At 36.5% G+C, this 19,067-nt stretch overlaps 1 protein-coding gene across 4 annotated transcripts in view; it reads right to left on the reverse strand.

Moving 5' to 3' along the window:
• The window catches only part of CRPPA (CDP-L-ribitol pyrophosphorylase A), a 264,411-nt gene that overhangs the window by 233,418 nt on the left and 11,926 nt on the right, over positions 1-19,067 (reverse strand). For all 4 annotated transcript variants that reach the window (XM_058526629.1, XM_058526606.1, XM_058526613.1 and 1 more), the window contains exons 2-3: positions 18,174-18,450; positions 414-563 (exon numbers count right to left, since the gene is read on the reverse strand). In XM_058526629.1, coding sequence (XP_058382612.1) covers positions 414-563; positions 18,174-18,450 — 427 coding nt within the window. The remainder of the gene's footprint in view (positions 1-413; positions 564-18,173; positions 18,451-19,067) is intronic.

The following is a 19,067-nucleotide window of genomic DNA, read 5'->3' on the forward strand; positions in this document are numbered from 1 at the left end:
GTTATCACCTGCTTTCCTTCTGGGAATCTGGAATTTTTGTATGTGCTAAGCAGAGGATGTCTACGTGACCAAAGCCAATAAATACATGAGACACCGAGTCTCTAACAGGCTTTCCTGAGGAGAAACACTGTATACGTATTGCTGCATTTTCATTGCTGGGGAGAGAGTGTGCTTTGCGTGACCCTTCAGGGGAGAGAGAGAGCAAAAGGAAGACTGCACATGGATTCCTGCAGACTCTGTCTCTTTCTTAATCCAGCTGCGTATCCCCACTACTTCACTGCAATCAAGCTTACCTATGAGTAGAACTATATGCTAAGTCCTATGAGTTCTAGCAAACCTCCAAACGTGGGAGACCCACATCTGTCTTGGGGACCCCCAACACAGCAGCTTTTTCAAGAAGCCAGGATTCTTACCTGCTGATATGCTTCATAGATCACATCAAATAGAAAGGCTTGTGGCATTTCACTTGCCCTGTGTCTGGCACGTTCTAGTGAGTAGTCTAAGCAACCATCAACAGATGGACTGATGACAGTAGATACAAGAGGTCGAATTGCTCCTGCTGCCTAGAGAACAAAAAGAGGTGAACAGTACATTTATTTCACCAAGAGAATATTTTAAAGTAAAATTCTGCACTCTGTACCTCATTTTTTAAAGCAAATCTTTTTCATAACTTCAACAAGCTACCTCAAGAAAATATCTGAACAAGTGTTTATTTGGCTTACAAATTATTTCACATCAAAATCCATTCTCATATTACAGTTCCATGCACTAAGAGGTAGAAATTATTTTTTTCATTATAGGTTCAAAATCTTTTTCATCACAGGCCATTTAAGTCAAATACTAAAAAAAAGATGCTAAGATACCATCCCCTGAAGATGGGAGAAAGAGAAAGACTTGTGAAAGAACTGAAATGGATTATGCATGAATATTTTGTAATTAGTGTGCCTCAAAAAGATTTAATTTACACACTAGATAATTAAGGAAACAGATATATTCCCTAATATCCTCAAAATAAGACTCAACAGCAACACAAATAACAATGAATTTATGTCTTGCTCTAATTCCTGTGAAAAGCAGTTCCTTTCAAACACAGCCTCAATGGAAAGCTTCCTCAGGCAAAATATCCATTGATTTTAATTGCTCTGATGAAATCTGTCTCATTAATAGATGCATCTAAACTTTATAAGGAGACACTTTCATATCTGACAGATTTTTCCCTTTATTTTTAATACAGTCTTATTGTAATATAGTCTTGAAGGTCATCACTAGACAGTGGCCTTGGTGAAGTAGCCCTAAAATATAATTCCTATGGCAGACAGTTACCAAATCTTATATTGATTCTATAATGTCCTTTCTTCCACTTAACTGCTACATGGGGATTGCAGCACATGAAGCTAATGCACAAATACAACAAATCTGGTCTTGAGGAGACCAACCTCTGAGCAAGATAGACAGTGCACAATTTAGTTTACAAAAGCCAAGAGACTGGCTGAAAATGAAAGCTAATGTTCGAGCCAAGTAGACAGTTTACAAACTATGTCACCATTTCCATTGGCTCAAGCAGAAATTTGGACCCTACGTACAAAAGCAAAAATGAGGAGACAGCCAAGAGTGACAGGGAGAGAGTGATGTCCAAGTAGGTGAAAGGCAGGTAAGGAGCAAGCCCAACACCTATTAATAGGGGTTAGAAGATAAGACAGGAAAGAAACACACATGCACGTATACACACACAGCTTTTTAAGGAAAAAATTAAATTTCCATTGCAACTACTGATAGGTACTATTGGAATTCTATGCCAGGCCATTAAGCAAAAAATTATTTAACAGAGAACATGAGACATACAAAATGTCAACATGAGAAGCTCTGCAGACTCTCTCCCTAGTAAAACAACTCTACCAAGTGAAAAGTATTTAAAAAACCACCACTTAAAGCCTTTGAAAATCGTCCAAAGGGAATCTAGCAAATTAAGAAACGTTTATTCAAGAAAATATACTAAATCTTGGTAAGAACAGAGAGCCTGGGGTACTCGAGCCATAGTCTATAACTTCCTTCATCCCCCACCTAGCTCACTGTGACTGAAGCTCCATTCAGAGTAAGTATGGTGAAGAAAATGGGGCTCCCTCTCCTCCCAGTTCCCCATGGAAGGGGCAGAGTGCCAGCACTTCCCATGCCCCTCAGCTCAATGTTACAGAGGCTAAATTATAGGCAAGTGTGGACAAGAGGTTGGAGGCTCCCTTCCTCCACATAGCCTCCAGCCACAGTAGGCAGAGAATACTGGGGCCCTGATCACCCTTGCCCCAGATCACACATAGGGCAGAAGTTACATGCCAGGAAAGGCAACAAGAGAAGATGAATCTTCTAATGCCCCATGCAGCATCCTGCTCATGAAGTAAGGGTGTCACTCCAAGAGAAATAAAACATTTTGCCCACTCACAGCTCCAGAATAGTGTGCAGTGATTTTTCACAGGGCAAGAGACAGGCTCTAAGAACAGAGAGCTATGAAGTTCTCCCCAAGGGAACTCACTTTATTTGGAACAGAAGGTGAGAAATTTAAGCCTAAGTGCACTCTCCAAAGAAATGGAGATTATCATGGCAAGCAATGAAGAGGAAGCTGGTAGCTACATGAGAGCAAAAAGTTAAACTGTAAGTCAACTAGTTTACCAGAGACAGACAACAAGAGCTTCCCTGGAATCAGAGCAAAACTTCAAATACTGGCCTCAAAAACTACCCCAAAGAAATCAGAACTTAACTTGATCAGACTGGAGAGCAATTTACACCACAGGCATTGTCAAAAATAAAAATAAAAAAAGAGTAATTAGCAGGCAATGAATGGAGTTTATCAACTGGGTGTGATATCAACAGAGGATGACAGTATAACAGAGATCAGGAAAAGAGCCAGTCAAAGGGAGCCCTGCTACAACCACTGTCATCCCAGGGTGACTATACACATGCCCAAGACTACACCCTCTGAGAAGTGACACCAGAGGCTTTGCCCTGTAGAGGAAAAAGAGGTCACTAAAATAGACCAAAGTCACAAACTTTAAGGAGTTGTGCAGCCCAAGAGAGGTGGCAGGGAGAGAACCAGCATCTGGAATTGATAAGCTACATTATCTAAAATATCTAGTTTTCAACAACAAAAAAAATTGAAAGATATGTATCCAACCAAGAAAGTGTGAACTATACAAAGGAGGGGGGAAAAAAAAAAAAAAAAAGAGCAGACAACAGAAACTGCCTGTGAGAGGGCCCAGATGTCAAACTTAGCGGATAAATACTTCGAATCAGGTATTATAAATATCTTCAAAGAACTAAATCATGCTTAAAGAAGTAAAGCAAGGTATAATGACACTATCAATATTAATGTTACCAATATTAAGACACAGAACTAAATAGAAATTCTAGAGTTGAAAAAATATAACAAAAATGAACAATTCACTAGAGGGACTCTACAACAGATTGAACCAGAGAAGAAAGAATTGACAAATTTAAATTAGGTCTAGAGAGATTATGCAAAACAAAGAACAAAGAGAAAAATGAATGAAAAGTGAACAGAGCCAGAAAAACGGAGGACACCATTAAGCACGCCAACATCTTTGTAATAGGCGTACCAGAAAGGAGAGGAGAGAAAGGAAAATATTCAAAGAAATTTTGACTGAAAATTTCCCAACGTTAAGGAAGCCACTAATCTGCACATTCAAGAAGTTCAATGAACTCCAAGAAGAATCAAAAAAGAAATTCATATCTAGACATATCATAGGAAAAATGCTGAAAGCTAAAGGCAAGGAAAAGATCCTGAAATCAGCAAGAGAAAAATGTTTTAACGTTAACAAGAGAACACCAATAAGATTAACAACTGACTCTACTCGGAAACAATGAAGGCCAGAAGGCAATGGAGTGGTATGGTAATTGCTCAAAGAAAAAAATCTGTTGAAGTTTTTAAGTCCAGCAAAATTAACATTTCAAAAACAAGAGCAAAACAAAAAGATTCACAGGAAAAAGAAACCAAGAGAATTCTTTACTAGCAGATTCACCCTACAAAAAACACTAAAAATCCTCACACTGAAAGAAAGCAATCCCAGACAGTAATTCAAATCCACAGGAAAAAAAAGAGCAGGAATAAAGGTAATATGTAATTATAAAAACAGTATAGGGGCCAGCCCCATCGTATAGTGGTTAAGTTTGGCACATTCCATGTTGGTGGCCCGGGTTCATGGTTCGGATGCCAGGCATGGACCTACACCACTCATCAGCCATGCTGTGGTGGCAACCCACCTATATAGTAGAGGAAGATTGGCACAGATGTTAGGTCAGGGCTAATCCTCCTCAGCAAAAAACAAACAATAAAAAAAACCACATTATAAATGCATATTTCTCCTTATTTTAACTAGGTTTAAAAGCAATTGTATAAAATGATAATTGATCAACCTAAAACATACTAAAATGTAATATATTTGACAAAAACTGCACAAAGGAGCAGATAGGAGTAAAGGTATACTGAAGAAAGGAATGACACCAGATGGTAACTTGAATCTACAGTAACAAATGAAGAAAACTAAAAAATGGTAAACAAATTCATGACAAACTATATAAATATTTATTCATCTTTCTCTCTCAGCTTCTATAAATGACATAAAACAATATAAAGTAATAAATAGATTGTTGGTTTCTAACATACATAGACATAATATGCATAACAATAGCAGCATCAAAAAGGGAAAGAGGGAGGGGCCGGCCCAGTGGTGTAGCAGTTAAGTTTGCATGCTCTGCATCGGCGGCCCGAGGTTTGCGAGTTCGGATGCCAGGCACAGACCTACGCACCACTTATCAAGCCATGCTGTAGCAGGTGTTCCACATATAAAGTAGAGGAAGATGGGCATGGATGATAGCCCAGGCCCAATATTTCTCAGCAAAAAGAGGAGGATTGGCAACAGATGTTAGCTCAGGGCAAATCTTCTTCACCAAAAAAAAAAAAAAAAAGGGAAAGAGGGAATAGAGCAATATAGGAGTACCATATCTCTATCTCACTGGAATTAAGGTACTATAAATCTGAAGTAAAGATGTCAAGATGTATGTTGTAAGCCCTCGAGCAACCACTAAGAAAAAATTTAAAGTGAGATGATAAGTAAAGAAATTAATGTTACAATAGAAAATATTCATTTAATGCAAAAGAAAACAGTAAGGAGAAATAGAGAAATGAAGACATGAGACATACAAAAAACAAAAAGTTAACTGGCAGACATAAATTCAGCTATATCAATAATAACCTTAAATGTGAATGGATTAAACAAGCCAATCAAAGGAAGGCAGAGATTGTCAAATGGGATTTTAAAAAAAATACTATATGCTGTCTACAGGAGACACACATTAGAGATTGAAAGATACAAACAGGTCGAATGTAAAGGATGAAAAAGGATAAAGAATGCAAACAGCAACCATAAGAAAGCTAGAGTAGCTATACTGATATTTATTAGAAAAAAATAACGTTAGTAAAGAGCCATTTTATAATAAAAAAAGATATTCCAACAGGAAGATAAGAATTATAAACATATTTACCTAACAACAGATCCCCAAAATACATGAGGCAAAAATTGATTAAAAAAAAAAGTGAAGGGAGAAATAAATCCAACAATAGATGGAAACACCAACATCCCACTTTTAATAATGGGTAGAACAACTAGGCAGAAGATTACCACAGAAATAAGACTTGAAAAACACTATAAACCAACTAAACCTAACAGACATCTGTTGAACACTCCTGCCAACAACAGTAGAATATATGTTCTTCTCAAGTGTACATGGAACATTCTCCAGGTCAGCCCATATGCTAGGCCATAAAACTAGACAACACATTTTAGAGGTTTGAAATCATAAGTATATTCTCTGATCACAACAGAGTGAAGTTAGAAATTAACAAAAAAGAAATGTGGGAATTTCACAAATATGTGAAAAATAAACAACATACTACTAAATAATGAATGAGTCAAAAAAGAAATCACCAGGAAAATGGAAATACTTTGAGACGAATGAAAAAAGACATAGGAAAAACACCAATTTGTAAAGGTACATGCACCCCTGTGTTCATTGCAGCATTATTCACAATAGCCAAGACTTGGAAGCAACCTAAGTGCCCATCAAGGGTCGAATGGATAAAGAAGATGTGGTATATATACACAATGGAATACTACTCAGCCATAAGAAACGATGAAATCCAGCCATTTGTGACAACATGGATGGACACTGAGGGTATAATGCAAAGTGAAATAAGCCAGAGGGAGAAGGTCAAATACCGTATGATTTCCTTCATTAAGTAGTAGATAATAACAACAATAAACAAACACATAGGGACAGAGATTGGATTGGTGGTTACCAGAGGGGAAGAGGGGAGGGAGGAGGGTGAAAGGGATAATTTGGTACATGTGTGTGGTGATGGGTTGTAATTAGTATTTTGGTGGTGAATATGATGTAATCTATGCAGAAATAGAAGTATAATGATGTACACCCGAAATTTTTACAATGTTATAAACCAATGTTACTGCAATAAACAAAAAATTTAAAAAAAAAAAAAAAGACATAGGAAAACATGGTATGCAGCTAAAGCACTCCTACAAGGGAAATTTATAGCTGTCTATATAATTTTACGTATATATATTTATAAGTGTCTATATAAAAAAAGACAACTCAAATCAAAAACCTAAACTTCTGCCTTAAGACAATGGAAAAAAGAAAAAAAACTGAAGCTAAAGCAGGCATAAATAGTAAATTAAGATTAAAGACAAATAGATGAAATAGACAATAGAAAAATAGAGATAAAAACATAACCAAAACTTGGGTCTTTGAAAAGATAAACAGAATTGAGAAATCTTTAGCTCGACTAACCAAGAAAAAGACTCAAATTAGTAAAATCAAAATGAAAGTGGTGACATTTCTACCAAATTTACAGAAACAAAAAGGAAGGTAAGAGAAAACTATGAACAAGTATATTTCAACAAGTTAGATTACAGATGAAATGGACAATTTTCCGGCAAGACACAAACCACCAAAACTGACTTAAGAATAGAAGATCTGAATAGACCTATCACAAGTAAGAAAAGTAAATTTGGAATTTTACAATTTTCCACAAGGAAAAGCCCAGGTCCAGACGGCTTCACTAGTTAATTATACCAAAATATATATATATTTTTTTTAATTAATACCAATTCCTCACACTATTCCAAAATGTAGAAGAGGAGGTGACATTTCACAACTTATTCTGTAAGACCAGTATTACCCTAATACCAAAACCAGACAAAGACATCACAAAAATTATAAAACTATAGATCAATATCCCTCAGGAATACACATGATGTATTCATGATGAATACAGATGCAAAAATCTTCAACAAAAACCAAATTTGGCAATATATAAAAAGTATTATGCACCACGACCAAGGAGGATTTATCCCAGGAATGCAAAATTGGTTCAACATACCAAAAATCTATGTAATACGCCATATTAATAAAGGACAAAGACAAATGAATATCTCAATAGATGCAGAAAAGCATCTGACAAAAATCCAACAGAGCTTCTCATGAGAAAAACACACAAATTAGGAACACAAGAGAATTTGTACTCAACCTGATAAAGGGCAACTATGAAAAGCCCACAGCTAACATCATACTTAATGGTGAAAGACTGAATGTCTTTGCTTGAACATCAGGAACAAAACAAGGATGGCCACTGTCGCCACTTGTATTAAACATTGTACTGGAAGTTCTAGTCAGGGCAATTAGGCTAGAAAATCTAATAAAATCCACTCAAGAAGAATAAAAGTATCTCTATTTGGATTTTCTATATACAAGATCATGTCATCTGCAAACGAATCCAATAGAAAACTATTAGAACTAATAAACAAGTTCAGCAAGAAAGCAGAGGACACAATCAATAGATAAAAATCTATTGTATTTTTATATACCAACAACGAACAATCCAAAAACGAAATTAAGAAAAAGATTCATTTGCAATAACTTCAGAAAGAATAAAATATTTATGAATATGTTTAACAAAAACAGCGCAAAACTTATACTCTAAAAACCGTGAAAAATTTCTTAGCTCCTATCTAAAGGCCAACATCTCTATGTACATACCAGCAACTATTCATTCTCAAATACTCAAGTATTTTTATAGCAACAATCCTCTTTCCATCCTGCCTCATCAATCTTTATTCCTCTACTGAATTGCCTCCATTAGCAGACAAGCATTGTGTGACACCTCCCATCATTACAGCAGTCCTCCTTTGATCACATCTTCCTCCAGCTAGTACCAAATTTCTCCAAATGACTTTAAAGAAAAACTCTTTGAAAGAATTATCTGTACTACTCCTTATCTCCAATTTCTCTCTCCTCCCATGCTCTCTGGAATCTACTTCAATCAGGATTTTTATCTCCACAACTCCAAAAAAAATATATTTACCAAGGTCACCAATGACCCCCACATGGCCAAATCCAATGGACAGCATTTTGTCTTCTTGAGAGCATGTGTTCACTTGGCTTTCAGAAACCATTCTCATCAAACCCTCTCATCTTCCCACATTCTAAGTCCTAGAAGCTTATATTCTCACTCGAAATGGTAAAATGTTCCAGACCTCAGACTTCTCTTCTAGCTACACTCATTCCATAGGTGACTTCAAAGTCCCATGGTTTCAAATACTATCTATATGAGAACATCCAAATCTATATATCCAGCCCAGAACTTTCTCCTGAATTCTGGACTTGTACATCCAAATACCTAACATCTCAAAATACACATCAACACGCTGCAACTAAAGTTTTGGTTTTACTCACAGCATACACCCCAAACCTGATCCTCTATAGACTTCCCCATCTACATGGATGTCAACTCTATTCTTCCAGTCATCCTTGCCAAAAACCTTAAAGGCCAGCATTGATTTCCCCACCCCACCCCACCCTTACTCCATATCCTATCCATCAGTAAGGCCCACCAGCTTCAAAATATCCCAGATCTGCCCACTTTTCACTCCCTCCACTGCCATAATCTAAACCAAAGGCAACCATCCTCCCTCTCTCATACCCCATACAAAGAACAAAAGCCATAAAGGAAGATATTAGTAACTTTGAATACATTAAAATAAAAAATGCTTGTTCATCACAAACAGCATATTAAAATAAAAGGAGAATATAGGTACAAAGCATATAGAAATAACTGGCAAAGGATCAGTGTCCAGAATATATAAATCTCTCTTACACATCAGTATTTATTGTAAAAATAGAAACTGGGGCAAAAGATTTACATGGGCAATTCAATGAGAATGCATAAAGCCCGTAAATACGTGAAAAAAATGCTGAACCTATTAAAAAATGCTAATTTAAACCACAAAGAGAAAGCATTTTTCACTAACTAGATTAGAAAAAAGTGAGTTTAACAATATCAAGTCATGGTGAAGATATGGGTCAACTTGAACTGTTGTTATACACTATTGAGGCAAGTGTACTTTGATACAAATTTGGAAAATAATTCAGCCTCATCTGGTAAAGCTGATAACCTGCATATATCTTGACTCGAGAAATCCTTGCACATGTGCACGAGAAGACACGTATAACAATGTTCATGCCAGCAATGTTTGCATTAGCAAAAACTAAAGAAAACAAATGCCCATCAACTGTAAATAGATATAAAAAAACTAAAAAAAAAAAAAACTAAAAAAAAAATGGGCCAGCCCCGTGGCTTAGCAGTTAAGTGCGCGCGCTCCGCTGCCGGCAGCCCAGGTTCGGATCCCGGGCGCGCAGCGATGCACCGCTTCTCCGGCCATGCTGAGGCCACGTCCCACATACAGCAACTAGAAGGCTGTGCAGCTATGACATACAACTATCTACTGGGGCTTTGGGGCAAATAAATAATAATAAAAAAAAAATTAAAAAAAAAAACTGTAAATCGATAAATTGTGACATGTAAAGCAGTGATCATGATTGAACTATTGGTGCACAGAATCGTGTGATTTTTCCAAATATATCATTCAAAAAAAACCATGCTGTCAAAATATGTTAAAAATCATACAAACATATGTTAACTATACCTCAATTAAAAAAATAAAGTGTAGGGCGGCCCGGTGGAGCAAGCAGTTAAGTGCATGCGCTCTGCTGCAGCGGCCCAGGGTTCGCCAGTTCAGATCCCAGGTGCACACCGACACACTGCTTGACAAGCCATGCCGTGGTGGCATCCCATATAAAGTAGAGGAAGATGGGCATGGATGTTAGCCCAGGGCCAGTCTTCCTCAGCAAAAAAAAAAAAAAAAAAAAAAAGAGGAGGATTGGCAGATGTTAGCTGAGGGCCAATCTTCCTCACAATAAATAAATAAAGTGTAAAAAACAAACACATACAAGAACTATGTTGTTTAGGGATACATGGTACAAAACTAAAAAGCAAGAAAATAAAAACAAAGTTCAGATTAATAAACATTACTCTGGGGGGAGTAAATAACATCAGGGCAGGGACAGTTTCAAAGTGATTAGTAATGTTCTATTTATTATACCAGGTGGTGGATCTGGAGGTGTCCAAAATTCTCTGCATGTTTTCAGTATTTATTTTTAAAAAGAAAATTTCTAAAATATGTATTTATGGACTGCCATCTTGATTATTGAAAACTAAATTCTCAAGAGCAGAAACCATCCACATTTGAGGTGTCGTTAGGGTGGGACTGGTAAATTCCAAGCATTAGTAAGTTCTTGTCTAAGGAAGTCAACAGGTCAGTTGGAAAAGTAATACAACATGAAGACAATTGAAAGCACAAGGTGACTACCAGCTTCCAGCGTCCCACTAGACAAAAGGCCCCTGAAAAGGGTCACAAGTGAAAATAACTCCCTTGCTGACCCTTCTCTCTAGCACTCATCCAGCTATCTGGCATAAACAGATATAGTAGACGCTAATGCTAACGAGCACATACTCCGTAGCTGTTTCCATGGTAAGGGACATTTGTTCAGAAACAAACATGCAACAAATCCTCAATTATATGATCTTTTCTTAAATTCAAAGCATCAAAATTATGACAAGTATGGACAAAGTCAGTTGCCTCCAAAGTACAGCTATCTGGGAAGTTTGTTAGATGAAGCATGACTCCCAAGTTATCAAATACACTGCCTCCTTGGGAATTAGCCTAATAAGCCCTGAATGGAAGTTTAACAGCACAGCACCACAGTGATTACTTGCCTCTCAGTTTAATCTATCAAAGTATTTCTACATGTCAATGCATGGAAATTATCGTAGATATAAATCATACGATGTGGAATAATGAACCCCACCTCTGCTGTTTACTTTTAAAAGCAAAATTGAATACTTATCCATCCACACAGCATGTGCTAACCTGCGTTCCTCCTAAGGCATCTGTATTTGAACTCATTACGACAATGTACAACAGAAATCCTCCGACCTTGTAATTACAATTCCAGTTAGCTGAGTTGTCTTTATTGAAAGACTACTTAATAAATGTTTACAGAATCAGGTCTTCAAAGCTAATCATTGGCAATTATGTGATTTTGAATATTTCACATTTTTATAATAGAATAGTTCCAATCTTTTTTTGATATATTAAACGAAGACTATATTAATAATTTATTCAATACAGAAATATAGGTATTTTAGAAGACTTCTGTCCAAATTACTATATCACTACAAAGCACCCCTAAAAGTGAATATGAAGCAAAAAGGAATAAGAAGGCATTTATTTTACATACTAAACTTTAATTCCTGGAAATTAAACTAGTACCATTTATCTTAAATCCAATATGATCAGGAATATTATACTTGGATATATAATAAACTTTAATTCCTAGATATATTCATCTTTCCTTGATCTATCCCTTCTCCAAGTTCATTTGAAGGTAATTTACAGAACAGATATACAGGGGTAGGTAGTTTGAAATAAATACGCAAAACAAAAGCTTTTCATGCAGTAGCTTCTCCAGCATCAGAAACAGATCAAGTTTCACCTCATTCCATGAAGTCAGGGAATAGTTCAGCACCTGCCCCGGGCATTTAAACCTCTGTCAAAATAAGCCTAAAATTTCTCACTAAATCATCAGAACACACTGCTTTCTCACAAGTAAAACTGCTTCTTTAGAGCTAGGACTTAAATCATTACCAAAGTTTCTCTCCAATAGATAATGACATAAGATCCAAGAACCCAGGAGAGCTCACTACCTGACCCCCACCCAGGATTAAACTCTGACCTTCAGTGTACTTGCTCACGATCAAAACCACCCAACAGAGATTAAGTACAAGTGATTATTAGCCACTGTTGATTCTTATGTCAAATTTCCAAACAGAGTCAAATGTCTGCCAAGTGATTTTCCATCTCTATTTTATAACATGCCCAGAATACGATACATAAAGTTGTAGAACGAGTAGTGGAAAAGTATTTTCTTCCTGATGCACACATATTAACTTGAATTTCCAAGTGCTATTAATCATTGATAAATGTAGTCATGCTGCAGAATACAAAGAGATAACACACAAACACACCCCCACACACACCAAGTTTCTGGTTATATAAATTTCACTGTTTCTCTTCAGAAGATGACTCAAAGATTTTGTAACTTGTTAAAAATGTTGAAGAAATGTATATTCTTCCTACACAAGAAATGATGTCTCTATAAACCTCTGATTTTTAAGTCTCCAGTAACATTCTATCACTACTAAAGTTTTTTTTTTTTTTAATTGTTCAAGAAACAAAATATCCAGAGCCATTTTAAACTGGCATTATACCCAATTGCTCACTCAATTATAAAGAATTATTCACCTTAAGAAATAAGGTGATAATCATTTCAAAATATCTATGTCAAGTCATTATGCTGTACATTATGTCTAAACTTATACAATGCTGTATGTCAATTATATCTCAAAATTGAAAAAAAAGAAAAGGAATAAGAATAAATCCATGTGTATAGTATGATCAATTATGGTCTCTCTTACTCTGTAAGTGTATTATTCACATCAGTTGTTGGGGGAGACGATGAACACGGATAGTATTAACCATCCCACAGCACAGAGGACAGTGCCCCACAAAGAATTATCTTACCCAAAATGTCAGCTGTGCCAAGGTTGAGAAACCCTGTGCCACATCAGTACTCAAATATAGAAAGAAACTAAGGTCTGGAGCCTGCTCTCAGATGCAAAAATCCCTGTTGCTTTAAACATTAGAAAAACAACCCAATACAGGAGGTAAGTGTTGGGGACCTTGTTTTATAAGATAAGCAGTAAGGTGTACCATGAAACAGTGCTCAAAAGGTTCCAGGCAGTTAAAACTCCTAGATGAATACAATTTCCCTGGGTTGGTCTGCAGAGTTGTGGCAAGCAAGTTAGCATCTAAACCATAATCTCAGAGAACCTGAAAGAGACGTAGGGGTGGAGGAAGGCAGGAGTACAGGGATTTCAGGAGAAGAAATGAGGAGGCCTACTGTCAGAGAAAGAAAGGGAAGGAAAAATAAAAGCACACAAAACACACAACTTATTACCTCAAGGCTCACATTCCATCCAGTCACGTCCAGTTAATCCAGTTCCCTGCACATTTTAGCAACCTCTTCTTTCCTCTCCACCTCAACATCTTAGACAGGCCATCATCACTCAGCTGGATCACTATGTAGTTCCCAAACTAATTTTATTTCCCTCAAACTCTTCCTCTAATCCCTCTACCAAACCAAAGAGACAGTCATCTTTCTAAAATTCAAATCCGATCATGTTATTCTCTGCTGAAAAATCAATGACTCCCTCTGACCTACAGGATAAAATTCAAGGAAAGAGATCACGGAGGATTCATGAATTCAGACACATACATGATTCCACAGATAATAAAGAAGGCATATTTAAGTGGTTCTGTTCAGGTTAGAAGTTGAATATAAAACATCTGGAATTTAGGAGTGTGAAACCTGGGCATGAGATAGAGATTTGGGTGACAACAGTATGTCAGTGGGAGTTAAAATGGATGCATACAAATGTATTGTGTCAAGTTATATTTAAATATTGAAAGCCCTGGTGGCCTAGTGGTTAAGTTTGGCACACTCCACTTCAGCAGCCCGGATTTGGTTCCCAGGCACGGATCTACACCACTCATCTATCAGTGGCCATGCTGTGGCGGCAACCCACATACAAAAAATAGAGGAAGACTGGCAACAGATGTTAGCTCAGGGCAAATCTTCCTCAGCAAAAAAATTAAAAAAAGATATAAAATCAAAAACATAAGGAAAGGAGACCAATCACACTTGAAAAAGGACCAAATGAAACTCCTAGAAATTGAAAAATTATTAAAATGTTTAAAATCCTTAAACAGGAGATGAGGTAGAGCTAAAGAATGAATGAAATAGAATACTGAAATTACCCAAGAGGCAGTCCACAAAGGGATGGAAAATAAAAAAAAGGAGACATGAAGACAGGATAAGATTGATCAGACATATAATGATCCATAAGGAGAAGGGAGAAAAGTTGTGGGGTGGGAAATGGGACGGAGTCAATATTCAATGAGAAAATGGTTGAGAATTTTCCAGAGTTTATAAAAATATATGAATCATAAAATTCATAAAGGACAATAAATCCAAAGCAAGGGAAAAAATTCCATGTCTAGATGCATCATACAGACACTGCACAACATCTATGAAGAATAAATTCTTATAAGCAACCATAGAGAAAAGGCAGATTACTTTCAAGAGGTACAATTAGACTGTTGGCAGACTTCTCAAAAGTTGCATAAAAGCCAAGAGACAATGACATAATATATTTTCAAATTACTGGGGAAAAAAATAGCTGTAGTCTTAGAATTTTATACCCAGGCAAACTATCATCAAGAGTAAGAGAGAAATAATACTGAAAGGATTTAACTGCTGGCCCTACTGAGGTCACCTCACCTCTGTGGAGCCCAACAATGCAGCCTACACAGAGAAGAGAGAGAAACTGGGTCCTGGTGATACTTTTGAGTTCCTGTTTGCAGGCAACTCTAATGTCAGCCTTAATTTTGGACATCTCAGCCTCTGGAGGTAATACATCTTCATCAACCTGGGGTTTGTTTTTTTTAACCAAATGTAATGTAAGTTAAAACATCAGAGTCCTCTTTAGTATGTATATCCCCTCAAGGGGCTGTCACAGTGCCTAGCTTACTTAGGAAATGAATTATCTGAAAGGGATCTTTTGGTAGAGCTTGCAAATTAAGAGCTAAGAAAACAAGAGAGTCAGTTCAGAGTCTATAGAATACAATTTAGGAAAATGAGTTCAAAAAAATCCATGGAAAACAAATTGTGAAGTGGCTCTGACTATGCAGTCATCACTATTTTCTTGCCTTAGGATAGCATTTGATTCAGACCAGTCTTTTAGAGTTTATTGGTCAGAGGTTAAAAAGATGCCAATATTTCCCACCAATGTAAGAACTTCAGCTTCTAGCACAAGTCTCAATTAATTGCATTTATGATTTCACAATTAGAACAGTGTGAGAGTTGGCAGGAAGCAGTGCCTGGATTTCCTGAGGCTACTAGGTCACTATCCAAACCATTTTAAGAAAACTTAGAATAAGCAAAAAATATTACTGACTGTCTCTAATGGAAAACTATGTATTGTTTAGAGCAGATCCTTCCAGATTAGCTCAATCTAGCCTTTCATTGCCTTTGAGGTCTTTTCCAACAACTCTTGGAAGTTATAGATAATTGACAGCAATGCAAAATCATTCTTGCCTATAAACATGCAAATAATTTCTGTCCAATGGTAGTCCAATTAACACCCTTCCCCAATGGAAAAAGCAGTTTTTTCTACTTGTGAATTCATTTCAACATTCCTCTACCCCATATAAATGTGTTTCTCTCGATTGTACTATCTGTCTGATTCCCTCATTAAAAGTTAAGTAAGGGGGCCGGCACTGTGGTGCATCGGTTAAGTGTATGCACTCTGCTTCAGCGGCCGGAGGGTTTGCAGGTTCGGATCCCTGGTGAGCACCGACGCACCGCTTGTCAAGCCATACTGTGGTGGCGTCTCATATGAAGTAGAGGAAGATGGGCACGGATGTTAGCCCAGGACCAACCTTCCTTGGCAAAAAGAGGAAGATCGGCATCGGATGTTAGCTCAGGGCTGATCTTCCTCATAAAAAAAAAAAAAAAAAGTTAAATAAAATCCTTAACACATATTCACTTTTTATCTGTATGAAATCATGACTTTATTCTTTGAGAATTCTCTTAAGACCATCAAAAACAATGCAATATTTCTAGAAGAGACCAGATTTCTAGAGCTTACTTCAAAATAAATTGGTTATAAAGTTTTTGCTTTAAACCAGCTTCTTAATATAATCAGAAAGTTTCAGATTTCATTAAAACATAATGTTAGATTTATTTAGGATGCATAATGCGATTAAATCTTAAATTACATTCGGATTAACAAAATTAGAAGGACAGTCTAAAAAGAATTCTAACAAATCTGCAAACTGAAAACACTAACTGCTATGTGTTTTAATGTTTTACTAAGTAGCTGTTAAACAATGATATTCTTAGCATATTAACCAGAGCAAGATAAAAGCCCTCTTCTGCCTTTTTGCAAATATTACTCAAAGAATCACTTTATAGACAATCTTTTAGAAATAATCTCTCAAATACCCACCACAAAAAATTCCAAATATGTGTGAATTTCATAGTGAGCTTTAGTGATATTTTTCCAAAAGGTAACATAGGCAAGGAACCATAATTTTACATGTATTTAGCATTCAGTAGAATTTCTAACTTTCTGCCTAAATTATATAGTCTTTCCTAGGAACTTTTTCAAATTTGTAAAATTTTATCCAAATTCCTAAAAGTTATAAATTCTTTGCTGCTTTATTCCTCCTCACCACCCTTGTAACTGATTACATTGCCTCTACCACAACTGAGGAGACTGGAGAAGAGAAATGGGTCACAGGAGAAGCACAAGAGCCATGAACAAGTTTTGTGGTCACTAATGTTCCTGAACCACAATTTTCACTACATCAAAAGACCATTTAGAAGTCATGTTCAAGTCACAACGTTTCACTTCACCAATGGACTTCTTATATAGGTCAAAATTTAAATAAATTTATGTTGTAGGAAAAAGAGATGAAATTAGGGACAATTTCCTGACTATATGATCCAACTACACATAGATAACTAAAGAGAAATCATCAACTATCTTTGACTAATCATCTACCGGATATTTTATAACTTCCTGGTCTTCCAGATGGCTAGGAGGGCTTAGATGATTTCTTCCAGTGGTCTACAATCCCTGGAGGAAACTTACCTAGATGTTATAATTCATCTTAAAATAATACCATTTTTAAGTACTTAGCACTCTACTAAATAGTTAACATATAATTTCTATCCTAAAAGCAACCTTACAAGTACTAGCATCTATATTTCTACAAGTAAGGAAAATGGGCTCCAAGAGGTTGAGAAAATTGAACCCACTACACCACTAATAATCAGAAAAACAAAATTGAGCCTAAGTCGATCAGACTCCACAGACTATTTCTATCATACTCTACAAAGTTGATGCAACAATTTTTTTCACTATACCTCAAATTTAGACTGCAAACTTAAGTTTAGTATCTATGCCTTCTTTATAGAATTTTACCTGATAATGTAAGAAAAAAAACCAAAGATGTTCTAGAGATTATGATAGGTCTTTTGCAATCCTATGTTTATTTTGGTGAAATAGAAGTGAAAACAGAATTCTCTGTCATCAAGATGATTCACTTTAAGTGTTGCAAAAATCTTGGCTGGCTGTTTGTGCTAGAAAATGAATCACTTCTGAAAACTCAAAATACAAAATTTGAGTGCAATGAACCAGATTTATGTTAATTATATATACCTTAGTCTTGAGAGATTTCTTAGACATTTTTAGATAACTACATATTTAATTTCATTCCTTTAAGGTCCAGTCATATCCATGCTCTAAAGACATTATTACCACATTTTTCTCCAAAGAGCTCATCTTACATTATGTTCAACGACTATAGGGAAAGATAAATTCCAGAACAGTCTCACAATCTACTATAGTATAAGCTTCCTAAAACAAATTACCATAACATCTTTAGGTCATCAGGCCCATTTTAAATAACTTGACATTTAAGTATAATTCCATCAAAATTCAGTAAATGAACCACTCTATATTGTTTGCCCCTTTATCCATTCTCTGAAGTACCAATACTTACCCCATGTTCCTTAGCAGCTATGACAACTTCAAGGAGGACGCCTTCCTCAACAAATGGTCTCACAGCATCGTGGATAATCACCACTTCTGGCTTAGCGAGCTTAGAATTGGGCTGATCCTCTGCCAGTGCTTTCAGTGCATTGAAAATTGACCTGTGGCGGGTCACTCCAGCTTCAACTAGTGAGATGTGTTTATGCTGGTACCTCTGAATAATATCCTTCATCACTTCCATGTTCTCTCCAGTTACTGCCACGACAATGTCCTTTATCCAACATACTCTAAAAGGAAAGTATGTACACATTTCATATAAATTGATTCTTATACAGCAACTAAAGTTAAGCTAATAACAGAAAATTGAATTACTAACAACTACTAGTGCATCCTCATCGGGAGATTAAAAACTGCAAGTTAATAGGGGCCGGCCCGGTGGCGCAGGCGGTTGGGTGCGCGCGCTCCGCTGCGGCGGCCCGGGGTTCGCTGGTTCGGATCCCGGGCGCGCACCGACGCACTGCTTGGCAAGCCATGCTGTGGCGGCGTCCCATATAAAGTGGAGGAAAATGGGCACAGATGTTAGCCCAGGGCCGTCTTCCTCAGCAAAAAAAGAGGAGGATTGGCGGATGTTAGCACAGGGCTGATCTCCTCACAAAAAAAAAAAAAAAAAAACTGCAAGTTAATAAATCAGCCTTATGCATTTTTATCCAGTCTAGTAAAGAGGTCAGTAAATGAAGAATCAGTGAAATGGTGTATTGTGTGAATTATATATAGATGAAATATATACATATATATATATATCAGATCTCTGACTTAAAAGTTAAATTTGAATAATTAGAATATCGGTAGATTGAGAGAAAAGAATGTAATAAGAATATGCTTTTAAATTGAGGAAAAAAACATT

Source organism: Diceros bicornis, chromosome 3 (genome assembly GCF_020826845.1).
Source record: "Diceros bicornis minor isolate mBicDic1 chromosome 3, mDicBic1.mat.cur, whole genome shotgun sequence".
NCBI lineage: Eukaryota > Metazoa > Chordata > Mammalia > Perissodactyla > Rhinocerotidae > Diceros > Diceros bicornis.